Consider the following 25915-nt stretch of genomic DNA (forward strand, 5'->3'; position numbering starts at 1 on the left):
AGTTAATTCCCTTCCTCCAAATTCTGTTCTGAGCCTCCAGACTCAAATGCCAAATGGTGACACAATTGTAACATGAAGGGGCCCACACCACTTCCCCCTCTTTTTAAAAAAAAAAAAACAAAGGAAAATATCCATAGTCCATTTTTTGGGAATGTGGGCGTAGTTTTCCAGGCTACTTCCTGCTGGTTGGGGGCGCTGATAATCTTATGGGGACCTAAAGAAAATTTAGAGTTGTAATCAAGTCCTGACTGGAGTATCCTGTGAATCCTGACCATCTCAGGCAGCAGTCTTGAACCTGTTCTGGATGTAGAACTCAGACATCTGGGCCATCTATTCCTGCTGGAGATTTCTCAGGTAGTCTTCCTTGCTCAAACTGGATTTTTCTTATTTCAGAATGAATCCACAGCCTCTCATTTTCTGTGGAAACAAAACAAATCCTCTTCTCCAAAGTAACATACCTTTTGACTTCAATTTTGAAGCCAAGGTATTTTCAAAATACCTAACTTGGATTAATTCAGCAGCATTTGTAAGCTCCTTCCTCAGCATTCAAACAATTCAAAGAAAGCTTTATAGCATACAGTAGCAAGATTCTCTGTATTTTCCATCTTTATGTGGCTTTACTTTAATCTGTATTTCTTTTATTTTTACTTTTAACTTTTGGTTTTTTAAAAAATTATTTATTTATTTATTAAAAATTTCCACCTCCTCCCCGCCTCCCTTTTCTCTCCCCCTCCCCCCTAACTTTTGGCTTTTTGAGACAGGTGCTCTGTGTATCTTTGTCCTGGAACTCCCTCTGTAGACCAGGCTATCCTTGAACTCTTCCAGAGGTCTGTCTGCCTCTGCCTCCCAAGCTTTGTGCTACCACACCTTGAACTCACAGAGATCTGTCTGTCTCTGCCTCCCAGGCATTGGGATTAAAGGCGTGTGCTACCACACCTTGAAGCCACAGAGGTCAATCTACCTCTGCCTCCCAAGTGTTGGGATTAAAGGTGTGTACCACCACACCCAACTATTCTCTTTCTTTCTTTTTTAAGAACTTTAACCTTTTTTCTTTTAAGCCTGCATATATTTTTAACACGCTGTAAACCATTTAGAGGTGTTTTTTTTTCTTTGAATCTCTCTTTACTGTATATCTCTCTTTTTCTGACTACAGGAGTCTTTAAGGAGCCGTGGCTTTGGTGGCTAGATCTAGCCCATTCCTTAGCTTTTCAAGATTTCAGCCTCACGACTGGGGTACCGACTGTAGCCACGTTTTATTGCCGCAACTCTATGGCGTTTCAAGGTCCTTGCCAGCAAGCTAGCTGCAACAGTGTTAAACAACACTCAAAACCTCCCTAGTCGGGACCACCTGCTTGAAAGTCAGAGTTTGCCCTGGCAGGACGGCCCAGAAAGTTGGCATTTTAAAATGGCGCAGCTTTTTTCCTGCTACGGCTGAAAACCAAAAAACATGCAGTCAGATTTTTGTCAACACTATTTAAAGAGCTGCAAGGTTTTACAGCTAAAGCTGAGTCAGGAAGCGTCTCTTAGATGAGAGTCCTTGCTTGCTTGTAGCAAGCAGAGCAGACCTGAGAAATTGCTGCTACCAAGAAAACATGCTTTATTCTTTCCCAAGCTTTCTCAGGCTTTCCATGGATGCAGTTATTCACGTGGGCGCCACCCAACCCCCAAAATGTCCCGTGGGCCTTTGTTTCATTTTCTTATCCACCTACCCTTTCATTCCCTGTGCCCATCAATGTCCCCATTCCTAGTCCCCTTTCCTGAGCCAGCATGTCCTAAGTCTCCATCCTGTTATGGTGTAGCTTTGTTAGTCAGGGTTCTCTAGAGGAGCAGAATTGATAGGACGAATACATGTGAAGGCAATTTAGACACCGTTCCATTGCTGTGAGGGGACTCCGTGACCAAGGCAACGCTTAGAAAAGAAAGCATTTAATTGGAGTCTCGCTTACTGTCTCAGAGGGTTAGTCCATTCTCACCCCAGCAGGGAGCACGGTGCTGGGGAAGTAGCTGAGAGCTACTACATCCTGGTCCTCGGCAGGGCAGGTGGGGGACATAAAGTGTGATGTGGCGGGCAAACTTTCACGCCCATCCCCAGTGGCACACCTCCTCCAACAAGGCCACCCCTCCTAATCATCAGACAGTTTACCAACTGGGGGCTAAGCGTTCAAATATATGAGCCCATGGAGACCATTCTTACTTGAACTACCAAAATACCTTTTGTTTTGTTTGTTTTATTTTGTTTTTGAGACGGGGTTTCTGTGTGTAACCCTGATTATCTGGAAACTCACTCTACAGACAAGGCTGGCCTCAAACTCAGAGATCCACCTTCCTCTGCATCCTGAGTTGTGGGATTAAAGGTATGCACCGTCATGCCTTTTATAACTGTGTGAGCTTCCATATTAAACCTAGAATTTCCACACAGTCGTCCCATATCAATAAACCCTGCCTGATCCAGTTTTTTTTAATTTATGTATATTGGTGTTTTGCCCCTACACACGCGCACATGTGCACACACACACACACACACACACACACACACGCACGCACGCATATACATCCATCTATCTATCTATCATCTATCTATCTATCATCTATCTATCTATCTATCTATCTATCTATCTATCTATCTATCATCTATCTATCTATCATCTATCATCTATCTATCTATCACCTATCTATCATCTATATATCTATCTATCTATCTACTATCTATCTATCTATCTATCATCTATCTATCTATCTATCCATCCATCTATCTATCTATCAATTATCTAGCTATCTAATCTGTGTACCACATGTGTGAGTTACAGTTGTGAGCTGCCACGTGGATTCTGGGAATCAAATTTGGGTCCTCTCGAAGAGCCGTCAGTGCTCTTAACTACTGAACCATCTCTCTGCCCACCCACCTCAGAAATCCAGTTTTATGTGCCTTCCGCTATTTTCCCACACCCTTATAATCCATTCCCACACGTGTTCCCAAGACTACGGCTTGACTGGGTTAGCAGACTCCCCAGGCTCTTTACTAGTGCAGCTCATCTCTCCATGGACTACATTTCCCAGCTCCCATTGAGGAGCCTGCCTGACCTTAAGTCATAGGTCTTAAGTCATATTATTAATGGCTCCCGGGGGACATCAGTGTTCTCTTGCCTGGCATTTCTTTCAGGGAAAATTACAGCGGGCTCAGCTGACAATGAAGGATGGATATGCTCAGGCAAAGGCAGAAAAGGCAGTGTTTCTGGGAAGGGGGTGGGGGCGGGATTGCATCTCCTGCTGAGAGTGGACAGACTTCTTCAGGTGAGAGCAAACCCTTGAGAATCTGAAGGTTCCAGGCTTTCAGCCTCAGTAAGGACCTCTCACACATCTCCCCCGAAAGTTACAGGATCCCATTCTTTACCAACCAATGTCCTGACTGTGACCACTGACCCTCCCGTGGCTTGGGCTTCCATTTCCGCCGTAATCCGGCTAGTCTTACAATGGGGGCTTTGTCGTGGTTTTCTGCAGTGTGAGCTCCGTGGTTGCTGGAGAGCAGACTGTCTTCCAGGTCACACTGGGAACCTTCAGAGTGTTTATGGGCTTCTGGAGCAGCCGGTCAATTTTATCCCTGAGTTGGTTATTTTCCTTCATCAGCTCATCCTGAGATTCTAAGAAGTTGGTCAGTTTTATCAATGAGCTCATGCTTCTCCTTTGTTAGTTTATCCAGAGTTGCTATGAATAACCAACCAGTGTCATTAGTTTCCATTTTTCTCCAAACTGTCCAAGTTTTATATAGAGAGTCACTAAATTCCCCTCTTTTCACAATCAGGTGAGTCAGGATAATCAATGCATTTGTACCGATAATTTGTCAAAGAGTTCATAAATGAGTCTTTACTGTTCTCTGTGCTTCTAGCAGAGGCTTCCGTAACTCAGCAAACTGGAAAGCTTGTTCCAGATACTTAAAACATTCATCCTTCTGTTGCTCTAGACTTACCGCCCCGGTTCCACAGGCTGTGTTAGTCAGTTCTCCAGAGGATGGACAGATATAAAGGGAATTTATTACCATGGTTTCCAGGGTAATGGCTGACTAGTCCAACAATGGCTGTCTCCTGACAAAAAGGTCCAGGGATCCGATAGCTGGCATCCCATGTGGCTGGATGTCTCAGCTGGTCTTCGGTAGACCCTGGGAACTCAGAGGCTCTAACATCAGTGAAGGGGTGACCCTGCCAGGGAGAGTGAGGGCAGGAAGCAGAAGCGTCCTCCCATGGTCTTCACATAGGCTGCCACCAGAAGCTATGACCTGAGTTTAGGGTGGATCTTCCCACTCCAGATGACCCAGTGAGGACAACTCGGCCACAGGTGTCCCTGCTTGGATTTTGCTGATTCTGGTTGTAGTCAAGTTAACAGAAAGAGCCATGACAGTAGTCTAGGATGGAAGCCTCAGGTCTTAGATCACGGGTGTGCGCCACCATGCTTGGTTCCCTGTAGTGCTGAGGATTGGATCTGGGGTTTGTGCATGCTAAGCCACGTCCGCAGCCTTGCTCTGCTTTCTTTAAGTGCCTGGAAAGATGCTCAGCAGCTTCCTGAGTTTCCTGCTTCATTCTTGCCCCCTTTGGCCCGAGCTCCTCTGCTGTGCAGTGGGTAACCCTTCAGGGGCCCACATCTGTCCACGGTGCCACCCCGCCAAGCCTTCTTGTCTGGCTCCTTCCATGCAGGATGCAGCCCCTGCTGCTGCACACCATCAACCGTTTCCCCAGATGCCGTGGATCACAGTCTCACCTCTGAGGCTTCACTTCCTCTGTCTGCTATGCCACAGTCCCTTCCTCTCTGCTCCCCTGTCAGGTTCCCCTTGTCTTTCAAACCTTGGCTTCACAGTCATGGTATCCTCTTGCCCTTTGACCTTCCAGGTGGGACCTTCCTTGTCTGAGGGCCTTGCAATGGTATGGTCAGCCAGAGACTCAGCATCAGCCTGATGCTCCGTGAGGGCAGACGAGTCTCCCGAATCGGTGGCATGGAGTTACGGTGTACTTACTGTTTCCTGGGCACTGTTCTGGGCTCCGGGGGTGTAATGCTAACAAAAAGAAAAGAACCCTGCCTTCAGGGAGCCTGCCCAGGACATTACAGGGCCTGGTAGGAAGTCAGAAAGACACGCATCATCCCATAAGGAAGAGGAGGCATCTGGACAAGTGCATCTTGGGCTTTTTCGTTGCTGTGTGACTTTGTAGAGTGTGTGAGCACAAAATGAGAAAGCTATAATGTCCCCAGGTGATACAGTCTTGTGGGACAGGTATATATGCTGCTTGTGGCTGACTGGAGTATTGTGTGTGGCTTGTAAGGGAACTTTAGAAAACTTATGCAGAAAGAGAGAGAGGAGAAAGAAGCAGTTGCAGTTTTATTTTTTTTTAAATATTTATTTATTTATTGTGTATACAATATTCTTTCTGCGTGTATGCCTGAAGGCCAGAAGAGGGCACCATACCTCATTACAGATAGTTGTGAGCCACCATGTGGTTGCTGGGAGTTGAACTCGGGACCTTTGGAAGAACAGGCAATGCTCTTAACCACTGAGCCATCTCTCCAGCCCGCAGTTGCAGTTTTAAATAGAGAGGTCAGAAGGGGCACCGCCGGGGCCGTGTTTGAGGAAGACCTCGGAGGAGATGAGGCTCTAAAGCATGTGAAGGTCTGTGGAAATACCGTTTAGTGTCATGGGCAGAGGAATGGCCAATGTGACAACCCTGAGCGAGGATGTGCCTGGCAGCGAGGTTGGTGTCGCTGGAGCTGAAGGGAGGAGAAGAGAACATGGGAAGTGAGTTCATGTGAGGCCAGCCTCATGGCAGGGTGAGCATGTGTCTGGCACTCACACTGGGGGACATTAGCAGATTGTCATTACAGTTGATGTGGACTCTTTCTTTACATTTATGTATTGTGCAGTGTACGGCAGTGGAGGTCAGGGGGCAGCCTGGACATGGGGTACCCAGAACGGTACACCAGTGGAGGTCAGGGGCAGCCTGGACATGGGGTACCCAGATGGTATACCATGGAGGTCAGGGGGCAGCCTGGACATGTGTGTGCCCAGGATGGTACACCATGGAGGTCAGGGGACTACCTGAAGGAGACAGTTTTCTCCTTCTACCATGTGGGTACCCAGGATGGAACTCAGGTCATCAGTTTGGTGGCAAGCACCATCACTTGTTGAGACATCCCCATCCCTGCATTTAATAGTGTGCGTGTGTGCTTGTGCGCATGCGTGCGTGCATGTGTGTGTGTGTGTGTGTGTGTGTGTGTGTGCAATGCCACAGTATGCAAGTGGAGAGGAAGGACTGTGGGGGTGTCCTTCCTCCACAGGGGTTCTGGGGATAGAACTCAGGTCCTCAGGCTTAGTGCAGTGCTCTCCACCTTCCCAAGGCCGCCACCCTTTAATGCAGTTTGTGCTGTGCTGACCCCAACCATAAAATTATTTTTTGTTGCTACTTCATAACTGTAATTTTCCTACTGTTATGAATCATAATGTAAATATCTATGTTTTCTGGTGGTCTTAGGCAACCCCTTTGAAAGGGTTATACGACCAAAACTGCTGGCTTAGAGGTGATGCCTTTATCTACTGAGCCATTTTGCCAGTCTAATCAATGTTTATTAAACCTCAGAGTGGTCTACTACTACTCTGTCTGGACACCTTCATGGCTCCCCATTCATCGAACTTGTGTCCTGAAAGCTCCCAAAGCAATACTAAAGTGCTTTGACTTTTAGGCCTATGAATATAGGATTTGCTTGGTTTATATAATCTTGACTGTGTTGACAACAATTAAAAATCTGGACTCCTGACTGCCCTTGAAAGTAGGAATTCTGAAATATAGAGTGTGCTTCCCAGAGGGCTTATCACTAAGAGCCTAGGGATACTGGCTACTCCTATGTGGATGAAGTTTGGGGCTGTTAATTCTTCCCCTTTTGTGTTGGTCCCTTGTGTGGCCTCAGCTGCTAGCCCATCTGCCTCACCCCTCACTCAGTTCTGGTAATAGCTGTCTTCCAGTCCCTCGGGCATAGTGCTGCCGTATCTCCGGTCCCTCAGGCCCCATGCTGCTGTGTCCTCCGGTCCCTCGGGCCCCATGCTACTGTGTCCTCCAGTCCTTCCTGCACCACGCTCCCTGGCTTTATTATAGAGCTCATCCACAAAGGTCTTCAGCACAGCAGACAAGGACCTGTCCATGTGGCTCCTGCCCACTTCTCTTGCCCCTCTCCCTGGAATTCTCTACCTAACTTTCATTTTGTTTTGTTGGTTTTTTTGAGACAGGGATTCTCTGTGTAGCCCTGGCAGTTCTGGAACTAGCTCTTGTAGACCAGGCTGACCTCAGACTCACAGAGATCCACCTGCCTCTGCCTCCCAAGTGCTGGGATTAAAGGCGCGCGCCACCACCGCCTAACACTTCTTCCTAACTTTTAACACTGAAGCTGAGCTATAATCTCAATAGAAAGGTCAGGTGTTCAGGGCCATCCTCAGCTATACAGTGAGTTTGAGGCTGGCATGGGGTGTGTGAACATCATTTAAAAAAAAATTAAAACACCAAACATTAAAGCTGCCTGGGCTTCTGTCACTGAGCCCCTGCCGTGCCTCTGGCTGGAAAGTTCTTCCAGTCCTCTCGTTCCAGCAAACCCGTACCTTTCAGGCCTTGGGGTCGCACCTCCTACTGGATGGTTCCTTGACCTCCCAACTAAGTCAGATCCTGAGCACGTCACTGTACTCCCCATGTGGTTGGGTCTCTTCCTTCCTCTGTCAGTAGAAGGCCACATCTGCCCTTCCAGCGCACAGTGTGGGTGACAGTCATGTTTCTTCAGAGGAAATTGCCAGTGATAATACATGTGTTAAGGGTAAACAGACAAGACCGAGCACTTCTTCTTCACTGGCCAAGTCCTGCTTGTTCTTGGGTTACATTTCCAAAGCGATGTCAGGGTTAGAGGCAATAGAGATGTGGCTCAGCTAACAGAGCGCTTAACTGACATGCATGAAGTCCTGGGTTCAATGCCCGGACTTACATCATGTGAACCAGGCAGGGTGGTCATTCTTGGCTACATAGCAAGTTTTAGGCCTCAGCTTTATGCCAGCCCCTCACCTGGAGTCCAGGTGAGTCTGTCTCGCTACATATGTACGCTCAGGCTTTTACTGCCGTGTCCGACTTTGTCCTCTTGGAGGCTCTCCGTCGAGATCAGGTGATCACGGAGCGGTAGCTGGGGACCGTCTAGCTCATCACGGTTAGTGGTTCTTTGTCTTGTGTTACTTGGCCAGGTCAGACGTGTCCTTAAACATCCACTCTTCAACTGGCAGAAGCAGCCATCAGTTAGTGGGGTGTCTATAAGGCTGTGTTACTGACTGGTGACCCCTAAGTCCCCACAGAAGAGAGACAGCACAATACCCTTTCCATCCCTCAACCTTGGCTGTGGACTTGTGGACTTTCAGGTTGTCTGTCTGGTCCTCTGCTCCCGTGGGTAGAACAGACCTGAGTGGTATAGGATAGGGATGCAGAGCAGGGATGAGGTTGTTCTTAGATTCAAACTGACTTGTACTTCTCGGACAAGTCACATTGCCTGTCTAGATCCTAGCTACCCCAAATAAAATGTGGAGCCAATGAGCCAATGTTCTTTTCCTCGATTTTGGGGTCATCTGCATGAATTTTGTCAGGAATACTGTGAGTCAAGTTCCAGGCCTGGGGATCTGTGACTCAGTCGTCGGGAGGCAGGTTCTTGCTGTGTAGTCCAGGCTGGACTATCCATCCTCCGGACCCAACCTCCCACAACTCGGGGATTCTAGTCCAGTCCCTCGCTGTTTCATCGTTATGTTTACTGCTATATTTGAATTTCTTGCACTGGTATGCCCACTCAAGGAAGCTTAGGAAATGCAATAGTAAAGTCAAATGTGTTGTAAAATCTGTAATGAGCATGTTTGGAGTTTTCATGTATTTTAAGAACTTGGGAAGGATCAGGTGGAAGATGCTTATGGATTCATCAACCAATCATCGACTGCCTCTCCTCGGAGGGGTTGAGCTTGTAGAGGGAGGGACTGGCTCAGTTTCCTGATCAGCCTTTATGGAACCAGAAAAATATGCAGGTGTGGCCCAGCTGCCTGAACAGAGGGTGTGGCAGCCGCTCCTGCAGAGCTCGCCCCTGCCTCGGTTTCCCTGCAGCATGACTGGTACAGATTAGACCCCCTCCCTCCCAGTGGCTCCCTAACCACAGCTGTGGCCCTGGGCAGCGTCTGAGGCCCTGCTGGGCCCTTTTTTTTTCCAGGCTGTGCTGGATGAGGACAGCAGTGTTCAGTTCACATACCTGATCTAATACCCCTTCTGTAGTCCAGGAAGTGGGGCTGAGAAAGTTAGTTTGGCTTGTGGGGTGTTTTCTCACTCCCTCGCCCAGTAAATTGAGGCAGAGTTGTTAAGCACCGTCCTGGATTCCTAACTCTGCTCTGGAGGCTGGGTCAGCTCCTTCCCTCCTCCACTTCCTTTCTCCCTACTTTCTTCTTCCCTTCCTTCTCAGACTCTTCCCCTCCTTCCTAGTGCTGGAATTTCAGGAATGTCTCAGGATACCTGGTTTCATTTGGTGCTGGGGATAGAACCCAGGGCCACCTGAGCTACACCTCCTGCCCCAGCTGCCCCCTGCCCTCGGTGCTGAGGATGGAGCCCAGGACCTCAAACATGCTAAGCAAGTGAGCACTCTGTCTGTGAATTACACCCATAGTAGTAGTAGCTACTGTTATCTGGTCCCTATTTGTGTGTGTGTGTGTGTGTGTGAGAGAGAGAGAGAGAGAGAGAGAGAGACAGAGAGAGACAGAGAGAAAGTGTGTGTGTGTGTGCGAGAGAGACAGAGAGAGACAGAGAGTGTGTGTGAGTGAGAGAGAGAGAGAGTGTGTGTGCGTGTGTGTGTGCTATATCCCTCTTTATATGCCTCCCCAGGTTATTTTTTGAGATAGAGCGTCCACTGGACCCAGAACTCCTCAGTTTTGTTAGGTTGGTCACCAGAGAGCTCCAGGGTTCTGCTCTCTTTCCTCCAAGCACTGAGGTAGAAAGAAGATCCTCCCTGCCATGCCCAGCTTTAATGTGTGTGGCAAGAGGATCACCAGTTTGAGACTATCCTAGGCTACATATGGAGACCATGTCTCAAAAAAATAAATACAGAGCTGATGAAGAAGATTCATTTGACAGAAGCAGCTGCCACACAAGCCTAATGCCGGAGTCCAGTCCCCGGCTCCTGCAGGGCTGTACATGACTCTCTCTCTCTCTCTCTCTCTCACACACACACACACACTTTAAAAATCTTTAAATCTCAGGACTTGAGACATGGCTTAGCAGCTAAGAGCACTGGCTGCTCTTCCAGAGGACCCGGTATCAATTCCCAGCTTCTATATGGCAGCTCATAACTGTTTGTAACTCCAGGTCCAGGGTGTCTGACACCCTCATACCAGTGCACATAAAATAAAATTAAATAAACTATTTAAAAACTTTAAATCTCACTGGGTGGTGGCGGCGTACCCTTAATCCCAGCACTCATGGGCAGAGGCAAGCAGATCTTTGTGTGTTCAAGGCCAGCTTGGTCTACAGAGCAAGTTCCAGGACAGGTTCCAAAGTTACACAGAGAAACCTGTCTCAAAGGATAGCAAATACTAGGTGTTGTCAGCAGGAATCTGCAGATGACAGGTATAGTTTTTTTCCTGCTCTGGCCGCTTTCTCTTGGCCTTGTTATGTTGCCAAGGGTGGCCTCAGAGTCCGGCACAGTGATCCTCCTGTGTCGGCCTCCCTAATGCTGGGACACAGGTGTGCACTGTGTCTGCTGAAACACTACTTTTAGCCAGGGTGGGCTACACAAAACCCTATCTCAAAACCAACTAAACAGACTAATCCCGGAATAGTAACAAACTTAGAAGGTCAGCACCAGGTCACTGCAGGGGTTGAATTTGCATCTACACCTCTACACCCTTCAAGCCTAGCGTTCCCCTCTTACTTTTCCCCTGGGACTGTCAGCGGCCACAGGAAGTGAAAAAGCTGTCACAATTGCAAGGTGAGGTGTGGCAGGAGGTCTGGAGAGATGGCTTAGTGGTGCCGAGCACTTGCTCGTCGTCGTGCAGAGGACCTGGGTTCAGTTCCTAGATCTACATGAAGGCTCACAACCATCTGTAACTCAAGTCCCAGGGGGTTGGCCTCTGAGGGCACCCAATGCACATGTGGTGCATATACATACATCTAGGAAAGCATCCATACATATAAAATAATATCTAGCCGGGTGGTGGTGGCACACGCCTTTAATCCCAGCACTCAGGAGGCAGAGGCAGGCGGATCTTTGTGAGTTTGAGGCCAGCCTGATCTACAAGAACTAGTTCCAAGACAGGCTCCAAAGCCACAGAGAAACCCTGTCTCGAAAAACCAAAAAAAAAATCTAAGACATTTTTTAAAAGTGAGACCTGGGACTGGAGAGATGGCTCAGAGGTTAAGAGCACTGACTGCTGGTCTGGAGGTCCTCAGTTCAATTCCCAGCAACCACATGGTGGGTCACAACCATCTATAATGAGATCTCTGGTGCCCTCTTCTGGCCTGCAGGCATACATGGAGGCAGAACACTGTGAACATAATAAATAAATAAATCTTAAAAAAAAAAAAAAGTGAGACCCGGAAGCTGAGAAGAAAGGAAGGTGGAATAGAGGCTGTAAGAAAGAGAGCTGGGTGGTGGTGCACGCCTTTAATCCCAGCACTTGGGAGACAGAGGCAGGAGGATCTCTGAATTAGAATTCAGCCTAGTCTACAAAGTGAGTTCCAGGGCCACACAAAGAAACTCTCTCTCAAAAACAAGGCAAACACCTTTCCCAGTCACATTCATTTCGTACTGATGTAATAAGTTGTCAGACATTTAGTGGCTTAATGCAGCATGGATGGCTGCTGCTGGTGGCCCATGCTTGCAGTCACAGCACTCGCTCTGGACAGTGAGACGGGAGGGTCAAACAAATAAAAACAGATTTATTCTGTTACAGCTCTGTAGGTCAGATGTTCCACTGTGGTTTCTGTTGGTGTGGTCATGTCTGTGTGTATTCCCATCTGGAGGCCTTAAAGGGAAATCTGCCGTTGCTCTTTCTGGCTTGTGTAGACTCCCTGCACCCCTTGGCTCATGGCTCCTTCACCATTTGCACCTGCCTTTCCAAAGTCATGTCTACTCTGATCCCAGCCAGAAATAACTCTGATTTCAGAGACCCTTGGGCTTCAAGGGGATCACTAGGACAGTCCAGGATAATCTCATCAACATAATATCCTTCATCGCCTGCAAAATTCCCAGCTCCAGCTGGGACTTGAAGGTCATGTAGGTCACAGCTTGATCAGCTGGTATTCTTGGTGTGTCACTTTCTTTTTTTTTTTATAATTTATTTAACTTTATTTCATGTGCATTGGTGTGAAGGTGCCAGATTCCCTGGTACTGGAGTTACAGACAGTCGTGAGCTGCCATGTGGGTGCTGGGAATTGAACCTGAATCCTCTGAAAGAGGGACCAGTGCTCTTAACCTCTGAGCCATCTCTCCAGCCCCTGTGTGTCACTTTCTATTGGCAAAGAATTTAGCCTGTGCAAGCCCAAGTGTGACCAAACGGATCCCCCATCTCTTCTTTTTGTTTTGTTTTGTTTTGTTTTTGAGACAGGATTTCTCTGTAGCTTTGGAGCCTGTCTTGGAACTTGTTATGTAGACCAGGCTGGCCTCGAACTCATAGAGATTCACCTGCCTCTGCCTTCTGCCTTCCAAGTCCTGGGATTAAAGGCGTTGCCATCACTGCCCGACCCCCCATCTTTTCTTTCCAGGTTTGTTTTTTATGGCCATTGCCAGTACCAGTTAGAATAGTTAGGGTTCAATCAGTGTGGTGGTTTGAATATAATTGGTCACTATAATCTCATAGGGAGTGGCTCTCTTGGGAGGTATGGCTTTGTCGGAGTGGGTGTGGTCTTGTTGAAGGAAGTGTGTTGCTGTGGGAGCGGGCTTTGAGGTTCCCTATGCTCAGGATACAACCCAGTGTTTCAGTTGACTTCCTGTTGCCTACAAGATGTAGGACTCTGAGCTACTCCAGCATCACATCTACCTGCGTGCTGCCATGCTCCCCGTCATGATAACAGACTGAACCTCTGAAACTGTAAGTGAGCCACCCCAATTAAATATTTTCCTTTGTAAGAACTGCCATGGTCATGGTGTCTCTGCACAGCACTAGAGACCCTAACTAAGACAGTCAGGAAGCAGAACTGCAACAGGAAAGTTTAGCATACAGAATATTTTGGGGTGTCATGGCAAACACATTCTCAGCATTTGGAAGACTGAGGCAGGAAGATCACAAGTTCAAGGCCAATCTGAGCTGTAATAGTGAGACCTTGCCTCAAACAAACAAAAGAATTATAAATAAATGATTTGAATGTTTTAGCCACAAAAAGCCAAAAAAATTCTAGGGAACGCATAAGTTACAGCTATCAGGATTGGCCACTGTCCCTAAAGCTGAGCGTTAGGACTAAGATTTACTTGAAAGAATGTGACAGCTTAGTCACTCATGTGCCTCAGCAGTGATGTCATCTTCAGTGTCAGGTGAAGCTGCCTGGAACCAAGGACTGTGGCAGGCGTGCTTTGCTGGGCTCTAACAAAACCAGACTGACAGCCCCATGTGACCTGCTTGAGGAATGCCCTGCTGGAAGGGATCAAAGACTTTCGAAAGGCATGTCAGTACAGGACTCAGGCACCGGCCACACATGCTCGGTGAGACACAAGTCTGGGAGAAGCAGCAAGACACACAGGTGGTCCAGTGCTTATGAGACAGTTGCTATAGAAACCAAGCGCTGGAGAAAGACTGCTGTGCCATGGTTCAGCACTAGAGAAGGCAGCATCAAGGTCAAGGTGCAGTGTGTGTGCCAAGATGTCCAAGCGTCAGAAATCTGTGCTTGCAAATGCAGGATGTGGTCTGGATTTTGGATGTTGGGAGAGGAGGCATGGTAAAGAGGGGGCTCTTTGTTCCTGACATCCATGTAAGGCAGAGGACCACCAGGATGTCCCCATCTACTGGCCCAGCCAAACTGCAACCAAAGACAAGAGAAATGAAAGCTCAGCAGGACCAGAACCAGGCGGAGCAGATCCTTCCTCTTACCGTGTTCCTCCAGCGCCCTCTGCTGACAAAGCTTCATCAGTCTTGAAGAAGGTACTGGAAAAAAAAAGCAACAAAGTGAATCCCTACAGAGACCCTGTGACCCACAGACTGAGAGCCAATGTGGGAGCAAGGGAGGGTTCAGTAAAAGGCTTGAAAACTTCTTTTTAGAAGACCCATGAAAGATCATGTCCCCGAGGAAAACAGATTAATTAATGTGAGCGTATTGTCATCTATGCATCAGTCTGGCCCGGAGAGAAATTATTCGGATTCTGGAGAATAATTGAAGATGTCCATAACTCTGTCAGGTGATGACACCGATTGCAGGACATATTTCTTGGAGCAACTCAGTATGACTCTTGGTCCTGAGAAGCCAGCATCCTGACCTTTTTTCCATACAAAGTATATCAATCAAAAGAAGGGTTTCAAGCGATCTTTGGTTACAAAAGAAAACCTGTGTCCTCCAAAATCCCAGGGCTCATACTTGCGGAGTAGGCAACTTAATATTTGTGAACATGAGCCCTCTAATGTCAGAGTCAAGCTGCATCTCACATGGTCTGCTCCCCCTAAAAAAAGACCTGATTCTCGGAGGCCTACTTGTATATCAGAGGTAACATACTGGGTATCACCAGTGGAGTTATCATAGGGACCAGAGCTTGACAAGGCTCTGAAGAAAACCCACCCTGCAGTCCGTGCTGTTCTGGTTGGCACCTGTGACCCGGCCCTTTGAGACTCAGTGTCTGTGCAAACGATGGTGTTGGCCTCTAGCCAGGCCAGTGGAAGGACTCATCTCAGAGTCAAAAGATTTATTCATTCATTTATTTATTTTTGAGACAGAGTCTCAATGTGTATCTCTGACTGGTCTGGAACTCACTATATAGACCAGGCTGGACTTGACACAGAGATTCTCCTGCCTTCGCCTCGGCAGTGCTGGGATTGACTCTATGTTACCAAGGCGTTTTTAAAATTATCGTTTAATTTTATCTATGACTGTTGTGCCTGCATGTCTGTCTGTGTACCACTTTCTTGTGGAGACGAGAAGAAGGGGCCAGGCTCCCTGGAAGAGTTACAGATGGTTGTGAGTGACTATGTGGGTGTTGGAAATGGAACTCAGTTCCCCTGAAAGAGCAGCCAGTGCTCTTAACTGCTGAGCCATCTCTCCAGTGTTCTCTCTTTTAAAAAATATTCGTGTATTTCATTTTATGTATATGAACTTTTTGTCGTTGTGTGTGCCTTGTGCCTTTGGTGGCCAGAAGAGGGTCTTGGGTCCCTTGGAATTGGAGTTGCAGGCAGTTGTGAGCCACTGTATAGGAGCTGGGAACCAAACCCAGGTTCTCTGGAATAGGAGTAAGAGCTCTTAACCACTGAGCCATCTCTGTAGAACCCACCCCAAGCCCATCTTATAATGATAGCCCTTAACTTAATGTCAGCTGGAGCCATTACCGCCCTGAGATTGGCTTGGTCTTTTGGTACTTCCTTGTTGCTGGTTGCTGAGATAGTACCCGCAGAAGCAGCTTAGGGGGAGGCATTGTTCCGCTCACAGTTTCAGTCCGACCTGGTGGAGAGTGTGGCAAAGCTGATGGCAGGAGATGCTGGCGGCAAAGATGCTTACATCTCTGTAGGTCAAGAAAACAGAGCTAGTGTGTGTGGGGGGGTACACTCCCTTAATCCCAATTTAATCCCAGGCTTGGGAGGCAGAGGCAGGCGGATCTCTGTGAGTTGGAGGCCAGCCTGGTCTACAAGAGCTAGTTCCACAGGACAGGCTCCAAAGCTGCAGAGAAGGCCTGTCTCAATAAACCCAAAAAGAAAGAAAGAAGGAGAGAGGGAGAGAGGGAGGGAGGGAGGGAGGGAGGGAAGGAGGAAGGAAAAAAGAGAGAGCCAAAGAAAGAGAGAGAAAGAAAGAAAGGGAAAGGAAAGGAAAGGAAAGGAAAGGAAAGGAAAGGAAAGGAAAAGAAAAGAAGCAGAGCTAGGCTGAAACTGGAGGCTGGATATCCTTGAGGACCTGTCTTTGGAGGCCAGTGATAGCCAACCAGACCTCATGTCCAAAGGATCCGTAGCCTCCCAAACAGTGCCACTGGCTGGGGACCAATTGCTCAAACCAGAGCACAGAAGCTGCTGGCACACAGGGGCTGCTTCTGTGCGCCACAGCCCTTGTCATCTGCATGTGAAGTGTCCACTCTGTACTCTAGCCTTGCCTGGAGACATGCCCCGCTTCGGAGGTGGGTCCAGCTGGAAGGCCGAGTCACCGACAGTCAGAGGTTATGTTTTCTGTTCCCTGCCCACCGTGAGGTGAGATTAGCAGGTCTGTGTCTCTGTACCCTTCCATGTCACTCTGCCTCAAGACAAATCCCGAAACAATAGTGGACTGGAGCCTCTGAGACTGTGAGGCAGAATAAACGTTGTTTCTTCCTCCTCCTCCTCTTCCTCATCATTGAGATGTGTAGCCCTGGCTGTTGTGGAACTCTGGAACTCGCTCTGTAGACCAGGCTGGCCTTGAACTCAGAGATCCCCCCTGCCTCTGCCTCCTCAGTGGTGGCATTAAAGGGCTGTGACACCAGCGTCCAGCTGAGCTTTTCTTCTAAGTTGTTTTTCTCAGGAATTTTGTCACAGCACCAAAAACCCAACTACTAAAGTCAGTTAAATTTTTTTTAAAAAAATTACGATTGTATGCATGTGTGTTTACCACATTGTTGTATGAAGATCAGAGGACAGCTAAAGGGAGGTGTTTCTCTCTGTCCGCTGTGTGGGTCCCAGGGATTGAACTCAGGTCCATAGGCCTGGTGGCAAGCACCTTTGCCCACTGAGCCATCTCTCTCGCCCTGACTTTTTTTTCCCCTCACTTTATTGCTCTCCCCTCCCCCCAAGACAGGGTTTCTCTGTAGTTTTGGAGCCTGTCCAGGAACTAGCTTTTGTAGACCACACTGGTCTTGAACTCACAAAGATCTGCCTGCCTCTGCCTCCTCAGTGCTGGGATTAAAGGTGTGCACCACCACCACCCGGCACTTTATTGCTTCTTAGTAGCCAGAATAGGAAATGAGGTTGCTTCAACACAGGCAGGTGGCTCAGGACAGTCTTGTCATTTCCAGTGGGCTAACATCTCACTCTGGTAGGGCTGTTAGGACAAAGTACCACACTCCTGGCTTCTTAGCAGAAACTTGTTTTTGTTGTTGTTTATAAGACAAACATTTAATGAAGATTGGTTAGCGGGGATGTGTAATTCATGGTACAAAACTGTTATGGGGGTGGCCGCAGAATGGTCAAGGTAGATGCTGAAGATGCTGTCACCCCCTTCATCTTCCGTCAAAGATTCTTTCCCACATTTCTCTGCCTCCTTCCTTACAGCTTTAGAAGCCACGTATGTCTTCCTTTGTTGTCAGACTGTCTTTTGGGACCACCAGCTCCCATATAACGACACAGAGACTTTTTGTTAATTATGAATGCTCGGCCTTTAGCTTAGGCTTGTTCCCAACTAGCTCTTATCACTTAATTAACCTGCTCTTATTCATCTACATTCTGCCACGTGGCTGGTTACCTCCCCTCCATATTGTACTTCCTCAGTGTCCTGCTGGCGTCTCTGCCTCTCTTCACCCCAGAATTCCTATCTCTGCCCGGAAGTCCCGCCTCTTCTCTCATGCCTTCCTATGACCATTCAGCTCTTATTAAACCAGTCAGGTATTTCAGGCAGGAAAGATAAACCAGCAACACAGTCCCAATCACCAGTGTGATACAATGTCCCATAACATTCCTTTAGTTAATTCACCGGCCCAGCTGAGCTCTAGTTCAAGAGCTTTGTCTTTAACCTCACCACATGTGATGTCTTTGCAGCTTGCCTGCCTTTGCCAATGGCACAGACCCAATAACCATATGAAACACCGGAGGGGTCAACCAAATAGAGCTGTAAGACCCCCAACTTGCCTAAAGGTCTAAGAACACTTATAGTGTTCTGGTTGTTTCATCTGTGAGATGTTCTAGAGGATTCTTACAGCCAAAATTAGATCTAAAGTTGGCAGTGTTTTCTCTTGTTATGTCTGCTAACAAATGAATATCTGCCAACAAACCTATGTTGTATATAATTCCAACATGTGGGTTAGCATTAGAAAGTCGTTTATTGGAGCCTCCTTCATGGAGTTTGGAAAGGACTAGCTTTTCTACCCCAAGGCAACGCTCTCTTTACTTCTGCTGCTAATAGCTGTACTGAGTCCCATGGCCTTCATGGCATGCTCGTCTTGAAACCTCTTCCATCAGGAGAGCATAGAGGCCAACAGGCTATACCTGGTACCACCTGTTTCTCACAGGCCACATAGATCTCCCCTAGCAAACTTTGGAACTTGGGAAAGCAGGGCAGAATGGAAATAGAATCCCCTTTTAGGGAAGAAATGAAGGCAAGATAGGTGTGGAGACACATCATTCCTCCTTCCTAACTGCCACCATTTCTTCAGTCGGTCAGGGAGAGGCCTTTGGACTTCCCTCTGCCCAAATGGGAGTCTTAGGTCTGCGGAAACTTTCTGTTGCTGTTTACCGGAAGCTAGGTTTTTGTTTGTTTGTTTTTATGTGCGCTGGTGGTTTGCCCTCCTGTGCTTCTGGGTGAGGTTATTGGGTCCCCTGGAACTGGAGTTACAGACAGCTGTTGTCCCGCGCTTCCGTCTCGCCAGCAAGAACCATGCGGTACATATAGGATACTTCTGCAGTAAAGCTTTATGTCTCTTGGGAGCTAGAGCATAAGCCACATGGCGGAGACATAGATAAGATGGAACCCATCCCTTATATAGGAAACAGACCCTGCTTTGGACGTGTCATTCTTTGATTGGTCAACTGCTCCCAGTCCCAGGTGATACCTTGGGAGTAGTGGAAAAATACCAACATGTGTGAGCTTTCTAGCTCACCTGGCGGTGCAGCGCCATCTATGGTGGAGAGTGTGGTTGCGGCCTTCTACAAGCTGTGAGTTGAGTTGCCATGTGGGTGCTAAGAATTGAACCCAGGTCCTCTGGAAGATCCGTCAGTGCTCCCAACCACTGAGTCCTCTCTCCAGCCCTGGAGGGCACACCTTAAATCCCAGCGCTCCAGAAGCAGAGGCAGGCTTGTGTGTGTCTCTGTGTGTGTGTGTGTGTGTGTGTGTGTGTGTGTGTACCCTTTGAAAATTGCATTCTCTGGTCTTCAAGTTTCTGAAGAAAATGTTCTTAACTTCAGAGCCATCTCTCTAGCCTCAGTTGTTTGGTTTTTGAGGCAGGGTCTTGTTATGTTGTTTAAGTCGGCACCCAAGTCCTGAGCTCAAGGGATAAGCCTGTTTCATGCAAATATGCAGTGTGTGTCGGTCATAAATCACCCCACCCCCACCGACTCCCCCGGCTCCTCCTTGTGCCCCACCCATAACCCTCCAACTTCATTTCCTTATTTATTTTCTTACTAACGACCCTGAGTCCAATTAGTGCTGCCCATACACACATGGGTGTGACCATTCACTGGCAGCCATGTCCTCAGAGAACAACTGTCCCTTAACAGCCATGAACTGCCAATAGTTTGTCCACCTCCCCCAGCCACGCTGGAATTGTACTTATCTTTTTATTTACTGGTTTTGAGACAGGTTTTCTGTAGCCCTGGCTGTCCTGGAACTCACTCTGTAGTCCAGGCTGACCTGGACCTCAGAGATCAACCTCACCTACCTCTGCCTCCCTCCCAATCTGCTGGGATTAAAGGTGTGTGCTTCCCCGCCACCTCCTCCTCCCCCTACCCCCCCTCCTCCCCGCACCTTACTGAAGCACGCCCCACCCCCAGTACCATGCTGGAGCATGCCCCACCCCCTAGCACCATGCTGGAGCACGCCCTGCCCCCTGGCACCATGCTGGAGCACGCCCTGCCCCCTGGCACCATGCTGGAGCATACCCCGCCCCCTTGGCACCATGCTGGAGGCACCATGCTGGAGCACGCCCCACCCCCTGGCACCATGCTGGAGGCACCATGCTGGTGCACGCCCTGCCCCCGGTGCTGGGATTTTATTGGCTTGATCTTGTGCAGGTAGTTACCTGGTGTGCGTTCACGTGCGCATCACCCATGCTATGACCAGACGCCAGCATTTCCTAGCTCTCCCTCCATCAGGGAGTGCTTGCGTTTACCCCACCCCCACAGTGGTTCTTGAGGTTTTGGTGGAAATTGATACAAATGATTTATTCTCAGCTACGCACTCACAGGAACTTATACTCTGTACTCTGACCAGTTGTGTCTCTGCCTTAACCATTACCACTACTACAAACAGAAGCTTCTATGACCAAAGTTAAGAGCAAGAGAGCACCAGAAATGTCTGGATATAAACATAAATATTTACAGTGCAGTTTGTATGATGCAGTGGCAAGTCCATTTAGCAAAACAACAGCAGGTGTGCCCCATCCCCAAAGCCTGCGATCGCCCTAGCAGTGGGCTTTTGACCAGCTGGGAACTGCTCCTGCAGAGCAGGCCTAATGGCCAGTCAGATCATGCTCAGTTACCACTGCAGTCATGCCACAATGGCGCCAGTGGGCACACACTGCTAGGCAGGATGGCATTGTAGCCTGCAGGGTTCAGTGCTGGGTGAGACTTGGCAGTGTTTACCCCTCAGCAGCCTGCATAGCAGCTTTTGGCCAATGTAAGCTGGGCAGCAGCGAGGGGACCCTCCACCTCCGTGACACCTGATGTAAAAATTTGATGCCAGGATTTAAAATGGCACCTTGATTACACTTTTGAACTCTCTTTGCGGTGTTTCTTAGACAGCAGCTTTGACCCAGGGGATAGAACTCTGTGGGTGGGAGCACATCTTCAGAATGCTGCTGCAACGCTAAGGAAGGTCACTTGCCCCAGACCTTGATAGACCTGAGGTACAGACAAGCACAGAAGAAAATACGGAGGAAGACCCAGCACAGAACACAGTCTGTTACAGTCTCTAGAGACCCCAGCCAGCTCCTCAGTTGGTGCACGGATCTATGTTTTGTTATCCTGAGACGTGGTCTCACTCTGTGGCCTTGACTGATCTGGAACTGCAAAGATTCACCTGTGCCTGCCTCTCAGAGCACTGTGATTAAAGGCATGTGCCACCATGCCTAGCCTATTTTGTATGTTTTTTAAAAGATTTTTTTATTGATATGTATGAATGTTCTGTCTTTATATATAGTAAGTGCACCGTGTTCATTCCTGATTTGCACAGACACCAGAGCAGGTGGGGTCCCTTGGAACTGGAGTTACAGATGGTTGTGAGCCACCATGTGGGTCTGGGTGTTGAACCCCAGGTCTTCTGCAAGAGAAGACGTGCTCTAAACTCCCTATTTTGTATGCTTTTTAAACAACTGTCTTGTGAGGCCAGAGCGTTGACTCGGTGGTTGAGCATGCTGGTCTGCAAGAGGACCTGAGTTTGGTTCCCAGCACCCACGTAAGGTGCTTCAAAGCCTATGATTCCAGTTCCAAGGGATCCTACACTGTCTTCGGGCCCAACAGGCACATGGTATGCACACACACACACACACACACGAAAATATTTTGCAAGTTTTAGAAACTGGGCGTGGTGGCATATACCTTTAATTCTAGAAGGAGAGATAGTAAGGTCTTTTCTTTGAAAAAGTTTTGTAACCCCAAGTGAAGGTCTTCGTTCTAGCACTTGGGAGGTAGAGGCAAGACAGTCAGGAGTTCAAGGTCATCCTTAGCTACAGAGTGTATTATGGTTGGCCTGGAATATATAAGACTTATCTTAAAGACAAAACTTCAAACACACCAAAGGTGATATAGCATATGGAATCCTGAGAACTTACCACTGAATTTTACTAGTTAGTGATTCATAGCCACTAAGTCATATCTCTTCTCATCATCATTAATATTATAATTTGAAAAGATTTTTTAAATTTATAATTTTTTTCTTTTTAGTTTTTTTTTTTTCCTCTCAAGACAGGGTTTCTCTGTGTAGCCCTGGCTGTCCTGAAACTCACTCTGTAGACCAGACTGTCCTTGAGCTCACGAAGAAGAACCGCCTACCTCTGCCTTCTGAGTGCTGGGATCAAAGGCGTGTGCCACCATGCCTGGCCTCCTATGCTTTTGAGGACATCATATAAGCCTTTTGCCACTTTTTTAAAGTTTATTTTTGCTTATATGTGTCGATTGTTTTGCCATGGGTGTCGGGTCCTCTGGAACTGGAATTGCAGACAGTTCTGCTGTCACGTGGGTGCTGGGAATTGAACCTGGGTCCTCTGGAAGAGCAGTCAGTGCTCTTACCTCTCCAGCCCTGCCTTTTGCCATTTTTCATTAGGGTGTTTGATTTTCTTATTGAACTTTAGTTCTTTCTTTTTCTGGCAGGGCTGGGGATGGAACTGAGCATCAGAAATGTCAGTCAAGCACTCTGCCATGGGCGACATCCTCGGCCCTGGATGCTCTTGAAGTCATCTGGATGAGGTCCCTTATTGAACCCAGGACTGTTCTTTTAGGATTTGGAGCTCAGTAATTTTTTTCAGTAATTATTTTTAAGCTTCCCGGGTTGAGAACTTTAGGGTTTTCAAGTTGTTACAGCTTGGACAGTGACCATGATTAATGATCATCTTCATCTTTGTGTCATTGCGCCGAGCATCCTTGAAATGCTTCCGCTTTCTGGTGTCAGCAGGATGCTGCAGACACATCTGTATTTTTTCCGTCTCAAGGAACTGAATCAGCTACGCGCTCTCGGCTCCTGCTGACTTCTAATAGATAGTATTAGTGGTGTTGGTTGAGGGGAGGGAACAGGACTGCCAAGGTTGACGGGTGGAAAATGTTTTAAGGTAACCGCTCTCTGCCTTCCTGAAGATCTGTGGACTCGCCCTCCACACTGCGGCTGCTTCCATTCCTCCCATGTTACGGCTGAGCAAGCCGAGACTGGACAAATGTGCGCCGCTGTTCAGGATTGCAGAGTGAGAAGTGCTGGGCCTAAGACTCAGCCCAGAGTGTCTGATTGCAGAAACCGCTCCTTCACATCCCTAACCAGGCTGTCCTTCCACTCCTGTCTTCTCTCAGAATACAGAACGTAGGTTTAGTTGGTAGGATGCCCTGGGATTCTTGTGGTGGGAGGAGACACCCTTCATCTCATTGTCCTCTGACTTTCACACACGTGCCTTCACTCCCCTCCATTCACACAAAACAAATAAGTGATATTTATGATGATGATGATGATGATGATGTTTGCTTTACTTTTGAGACAGGAACTCTCAGTGTAGCTTAGCTGTTCTGGAACTCTGTAGACCAGGCTGGCCTTGAACTCACAGAGATCCACCTGCCTCTGCGCCCCAAGTACTGAGATTACAGGCAAGCACAACCACGCCTGGCTTTTTTTTTTTTAAACCAGACTGTTGGTGCAAGTTTGTATGTAAGTGCTGAGGAGGTGGGGACAGGTAGAGACAGGGATTTACTGATCAGCCATACTAACCCGGTCTGGGGGCTCCAGGTTCAGTGAGAGATCCTGTTTTTGGCCTCCTCACGCGCCTGCACACATGAACATGCACACACACAAACATGCACACACACAAACACAGACTCCAGCTGTTTACAGTATTCTCTCTCTGCTTTCTCTGTTAGTTCTCCTGTTGTCTTTCCGGCCTTGTGCAGGGTAAGGAGAAGAGCGACTATCGGTGTTTTCTTCTCTCCTTGCAGGACTCTGGAATGAGGATGACGAGGAGAGCCCTCCAAGAGAAAGGCTTGAAAACAGAACCCCTCAGGAGGCTTCTGCCCAGGAGAGGCCTCCGGACAAACGTCCGGTCTGCTTCCACAGTGCCAGACACCAGAGCTCCGGGAGGTGGGAGCAAGGCCCAGAGGGCGCCCAGGACGGTCCCACAGGGGAAGGGGAGGTGAGCAGGCCCATCCTGCAAGGTGAGGCCCTTAGGTCTTCTGTAGCTGCCCCAAGATCCACTCACCCACTCGTACCACTTGAGGGTGGAGAGCGCTTCAGAGATGGATGCCTGCTCTGCGTACTTGGAGGTAGGCAGCCAGCCCTCCGCTTGTCCCCAACCCTAAATCTGGATCCATCTTGCTTGTTGTGGGTCCAAAACTGTGGGGCTTGGGGCAGGTCACAGACAAGGAGCGCCTAAGGACCCCGCTGGGTGATGCCTAGAAGCAACTTGAGTATACAAAAGGATGGACCCTGGGTCGACTTGGCCACCGCTTCAAGCACTGGGGCAGTCATCCGCCAAAGGGCCAGGCATGGCCCCCAAGGTGGCACATTCAACCTTCGGGACCACAGGATCTACCCTGGTGAGCAGCGAGCAGTGTCAGAAGCATTGGGCAGTAGGTGCTAGGTGCTAGTTTGCAGAGTCTGCGAGTGGTGTCCAAATTCATGCTTGTGTAGGAGTATACCCGTGTATAGACACACCGCTCCAGCAAGCACCTGGCAGCCTCCCCTCCCTCCCTCCACAGGCCTGTGGACGCTAGGCCTGCCAATTAACCTTTGGCTCAAGAAGACACATGCCAACTTTGCCTGTCAAGCAAGGGGTACACATGAGTGATCTAGTGACCTTCCAGACCAGGCCACCACCTCCTGCTGGAGGACCCAAGTTCAGGGATGGATGGAAACTTGTGGTCCAGCCCTGAGCCTGCCAAACCTACCTGGAAACGACCCATTTTGAGAAACCCATGACAAATGAGCCATTTGAATGGTTCCAAGGGCTTTTATCAACCTCTTGCCTCCTGACTTAACAACATATTGGGCCTGTCATGCCAGGAAATGTCTCCCACTTATTGAGGGCTTCCTCTACTACAGATTGCAATTTGTGGGAACTATTTAATACAATATTTCAGTGTCATAGATCCTGTTACTTTTACATTTTACAGATACGGAAACTACATAGCCAGGTGGTTGAAGAGCTTGCCCTAAGTCACACAGCCTGCCTGTGGCAGAACCAGCATTCCGACAGCTCCCTGCCCGACCCCCAGGCCCTGCTGGTACACCACTTCTCACGCTGGGCTTGCTGTGGGGCTGAAGCTGTGAGTTTAAGGCATTCATTTATGGAGCATCCGTTTTTCTCAGTGGAAAATTCTATAGGACTTTTAACATTTTTTAAAATATTTTTTATTTATTTATTTTTTCTGTCTCACTATGCAGCCTTTGCCGGCCTGGAACTCACTAGGCCAGGCTGGCCTTGAACTCACAGAGATCCGCCTGCCTCTGCCTCCTGAGTGCTGGGATTCAAGGTGCGTAACACTACACCCAACTCAGGACATTTTTTTAAAAAAATAATAAAATGAGCAGATGCCCCGTGAGAGGAAAGAATTTTGTGTCCATAATGGAGATGCTATAGAAATATATGGTAAGGCCTGAGATTCCAGCTCAGCCCCCGGGTCCCTGGGTGACCCCTTTAGAGTCCTACTGCTGCAGGAAGATCGTCCCAGGCCCCACTCCCGTGTGGAGACTTCCCAGAAGCCACGGAAAGTGGCTTGTGCTATCCTACTGAGTGACTGGGGGACTTCAAGAAATAAAGATTTTAGTTAAGACTTATGAATTTCCAAAGGGCAGAAGTTTTCAAATTTCCAACAGATACTAATTTTCAGGAATTAGAAATGAAAACTAAGAATTCCGGGGAGATCCAGAAAAATCATCCTTTGTATTTTTCCAAACTCTCTGTACTTTAAAGGCTAAGATGCTCACAGTCAGTAGCAGTTTAAAGTAGCTTGCTGGCCATGGCGGTGGCGCACGACTTTAATCCCCGGCAGAGGAAGGGAGAGGCAGGCGGGTCTTTCTGAGTTCGAGGCCAGCCTGGTCCACAGAGCTAGTTCCAGGACAGCCAGGGCTACATAGAGAAACCCTATCTCAAAAAACAAAAACAAACAAAAAAGAGCTCTAAGCCT

At 48.3% G+C, this 25915-nt stretch overlaps 1 protein-coding gene and 1 pseudogene across 3 annotated transcripts in view; one reads left to right on the forward strand and one right to left on the reverse strand.

Moving 5' to 3' along the window:
* Bcl7c (BAF chromatin remodeling complex subunit BCL7C) overlaps positions 1 to 25565 on the forward strand; it is a 33018-nt gene extending 7453 nt beyond the window's left edge. The window contains exons 6-7 of one of the 3 annotated variants that reach the window (XR_015003097.2): positions 23729 to 25054; positions 25173 to 25565. Coding sequence is in view for 1 of the 3 variants with exons in the window: in XM_048455025.3 (XP_048310982.1) it covers positions 23729 to 23926 (198 nt within the window). In the remaining 2 variants the exon portion in view is untranslated. Of the gene's footprint in view, positions 1 to 23728 lie in introns of all 3 variants that reach the window. The other 2 variants (XR_007235966.3, XM_048455025.3) reach the window with 2 other exon arrangements.
* Positions 17815 to 20151, reverse strand: LOC125413726 (proteasome subunit alpha type-3 pseudogene; annotated as a pseudogene).
* Positions 25566 to 25915: the final 350 nt, after the last annotated feature.

The sequence above is a fragment of the Myodes glareolus genome, chromosome 7, assembly GCF_982192425.1.
Source record: "Myodes glareolus chromosome 7, mMyoGla1.1, whole genome shotgun sequence".
NCBI classification, from domain to species: Eukaryota; Metazoa; Chordata; class Mammalia; order Rodentia; family Cricetidae; genus Myodes; species Myodes glareolus.